The sequence below is a fragment of the Toxorhynchites rutilus genome, chromosome 2, assembly GCF_029784135.1.
Source record: "Toxorhynchites rutilus septentrionalis strain SRP chromosome 2, ASM2978413v1, whole genome shotgun sequence".
Lineage (NCBI taxonomy): Eukaryota > Metazoa > Arthropoda > Insecta > Diptera > Culicidae > Toxorhynchites > Toxorhynchites rutilus.
The window spans coordinates 94395428-94398935 of NC_073745.1; the positions used below are offsets into that span (position 1 = coordinate 94395428).

Consider the following 3508-nt stretch of genomic DNA (forward strand, 5'->3'; position numbering starts at 1 on the left):
TAGAAATACTGCAATTCCAAATGAAATCGAACTAAAAATGCCGATTTTGAAAACTTTTATTTTTGATTTATTACGTTTGGGTTGGAGGAATAATGAGTTTTCCATAGCATTTGAGAAATTTAAATTTTCCACATGACTTCTATTTCATATCACAAGATTGAGAAAAAAAATTAAAAATATGTATTTTAGATATTGCAAATTATTTTTTTTTGTTTTGCAAATAAAAAAAGAACACTAATTATTTTCTCAGTGTATATATTTTTCACGCTTGGACATCAATACTCTATACCTCTTTCTAAGACACTGTTTCGGTAGGACTCATGGTTTTTGGAATATAAATTATCAAACATTTCTCTTACTGAAATCGATACACCCTGTTCAAAAGTTGCATTTGAGTCAAAAAAAATCCCCAATGATGAGGAAAACTCATATTTTCTCCAACCCAAACGGAGCATAAATTTTCATTCGAATCAAAAATATTCATGTTTTGTCATTTGTCGATTTCATTTGGAATTGCTCAATACGCTCATATCAGCAGCTGCTCCACCACGTTGTCTGGAGTTGTTCCCTCTTCCGGCCATGGGATGCTAATTCCAGAGCATTCCGAGAACTGCTCGATCAGCTCCCGACCGTTTTCAACATGTTTCGTGAGCGCAAGCGCTAGTCGGGCCATTTCGTAAGACGCTCGTAGCTGCCAAGCTCGTTCACAGGCTGCGATGGCGATTTCCTGTAGCCTCGTCGGTGGATCGTCCCGCGGAAGATTTTGACAGTAGCGATAGCCTTCGATCAAACGCGCAACGGTCTCCCTAGCGTCGCGAATAATGTCAACCAGTTCCTCGACGTTTTCCATCTCGATGGAATCGATAAGATCCTGTTTCGGGGAGGGAAATTCGAGGTTGAGAATGAGTGGAAAAAGAACGTTCGAGAGAAACCTATGCTACTCACGTTAAAACACTGGATGATGATCTGGGCATCGTCCCGCTGGAAAACATAGAATGAATTTTCAATCAGGTAACATGATGAATCGGGTATCGTCCACAGGAAATTCCTTGTTGAATCACAATATTTATCGTCGTTTGTGATATGGTTTTATGAGGAAAACGTGGAAACAATGAAATTTCAAAAGCACCATAGGTGTGATTCTTGTTGCAGATACTTCATTCAACCACACACTTTATCAACCTTCTCTGCATTCGAACCGGTAAAGGAAAAGTGGCATGTTCACCTGATGCCCATTCTCTTTACTCACTCATTGGTGGTAATATAATTTCATTAAATTTTCACAAAAACAGAACACAAGAACTTTGGGGTGGAAAATCCTGGAACAATTTAACATTGGAAAAAAACACGTCTACTACAGATACACAACCCATGGGAACTTACACACCTGTGGGGGAGCGGCCAGAACCATACCAACCAGGGCAATCACGACAAACAGTTTCACCATGATACCAACCGGGGTGCCGCTGTCAGGTGCTAGACGCTTTATAATGAAGAAATCAAAACCAAAACGACTTTCCGGGCGCGTGCGTTGCGGAAGACAGGACTGCTTCTGCACTGTCAAATCCTAATGAAAGACTACACTGTTCCGTGCCAATCAGCCGACTGCTGACGGACTTTTTATGGCTGCGGCGGCGAATTATCGCTGACGACAGGTGCGCGATGTCTGAGCCGATTCAAATTTTGGCCCACGTCAACCAGAGCTTATTTTTGTGCTGCTTGCGATTAGCCATCCAGATGATGATTAGCGTTATCTGATGGTGGGACGGTTTAATCCAATCTCTGGAATATAATCGCGATACGTTGCAGTGTTCACAAGTCGTAATGATTATTATCATGATTGTTTGGATTCAGTTTGAATCTCGAAATAAGCTCACCCCAAAGAGTTTCATGTATCGCACATCATTGATTTCCTGCCAAATCGTATGAAGCTACTGCGAAAAACTTGCAGCTTAAAATCGCTTGAGTGACAGTAACTTTGTTCGTTAATTGAAAACGCTCTCCACCCCTTAGTAAAACAGATCATAATGATGGGAGATGGTGAACATGCAAGGACCGATGGACAAACAAGGCCAACCACAACAAATGTGGTCAGGTTAACATACATCCTCTCATCGTTCCATCCCTCGTCCATCACGCGACAACAATGCAGATAATGACGACAACGAAATACATTACTATGACTACTACTACTGCTACCATCCAGACCGATAATGTGATAACCCGCATCGGTCGCCACCGACAAGAGGTGAGAAACACCGGCCACTGCTGGCTGTAATGGTCGTAATGATAATTGTAGTGATTGTGGAATCGTCTGAAACGTATGGAAATATGTTTATCACGAATTGATTAGGTGCTTGTTTACCTATGAAATATGGAACTTTTTTTCTCTAATAGATGGTGATACATACTAGTTATAATTATTTATGATACCATAACCTGTAAGGAAGATGAATTCATAAAGTATTACTGCTGTGAAAACAACGAATTTATTACAGAAACCCTCAAAAACGCCATTCTTTACCAACATAATGTCTCAAGATTTTCACTAAAAAATTGAATTGTGTCAATACAATGCACATAAAAGGCAAACGAGGCAAGCGAGGTTAGTTTTATATTGAATTCAGTTTACAATTGACGAATTTCATGCCAACTCGTCTTAGGAGTTGGCAGCACCATCTCAGATAGCAGTGAAACGTTGTGGGTGTAAAGACATGGGTCATTTGAGTAACTATGTACTTAAAATATTCAAAACCAATTTTTTTCAAATACTCTTGCTGAAAAAAACAATTATTATAAAAAATTAAAACTCATTTTTCTCAATAAGGTTTTTATTAAATTTTCGAAAAAAATATATGAATAGACCTTACAATTTACAACAAGTCGTCTATACATTGAACTTGAGCTTGAGCTTGGGTAGACTGCACAATTCGTAGTTGCTCTCCGTGATTGACCTGAACCAACCTAATTGCACAAAGAACACACAGAATGACGCTTGGGACTAGCAAATCATTCTCATTGTACAATTTTCGGTGATTCGAGCTTGAAATGGTCAATAACGACGCCGGCCACGTCCTGTCACCAGGGGAAAGGAAGGGATGTTAGTACAGGGTTTTCCATTTCGGGCTTCCGAAAGTATACATCCCTGCGCTGACAACCGTTTGACATAGCTGTCAACCAAAGTGTCATATCGTTAGTTGAATGTCTGCCATTTTACAATATGGATCGTTTTAGCATCGCCCAACGTGTTAATTTTGTTAAATTATACAATAAAAATGATGAAAAACCGGCAAATGTTTTTCGAGCATTACGGATGGATTTTGGTCGTCATGGACAGCCTACAGAGCACACAATCGCTAATGTAGTGCGTAAATTCGAACAAACTGAATCCGTAGCGGATATTGTGAAACCTGTGCATCATCGTAATGTGCGTTCGACCGAAAATATTGCTGCTGTTGCTGCCAGTGTGGAAGATGACCCGAATGTTTCGATTCCACGGCATGCTCAG

At 40.1% G+C, this 3508-nt stretch overlaps 1 protein-coding gene across 1 annotated transcript; it reads right to left on the reverse strand.

Moving 5' to 3' along the window:
- Nucleotides 1-31: 31 nt before the first annotated feature.
- On the reverse strand, nt 32-1642 carry LOC129771086 (uncharacterized). Its single transcript, XM_055774398.1, has 3 exons — nt 1388-1642; nt 946-981; nt 32-871 (listed from the first exon to the last, which is right to left on the reverse strand). Exons 1-3 carry the CDS (start codon nt 1445-1447, stop codon nt 527-529), a joined length of 441 nt encoding a protein of 146 aa, XP_055630373.1. The 5' UTR covers nt 1448-1642; the 3' UTR covers nt 32-526.
- Nucleotides 1643-3508: the final 1866 nt, after the last annotated feature.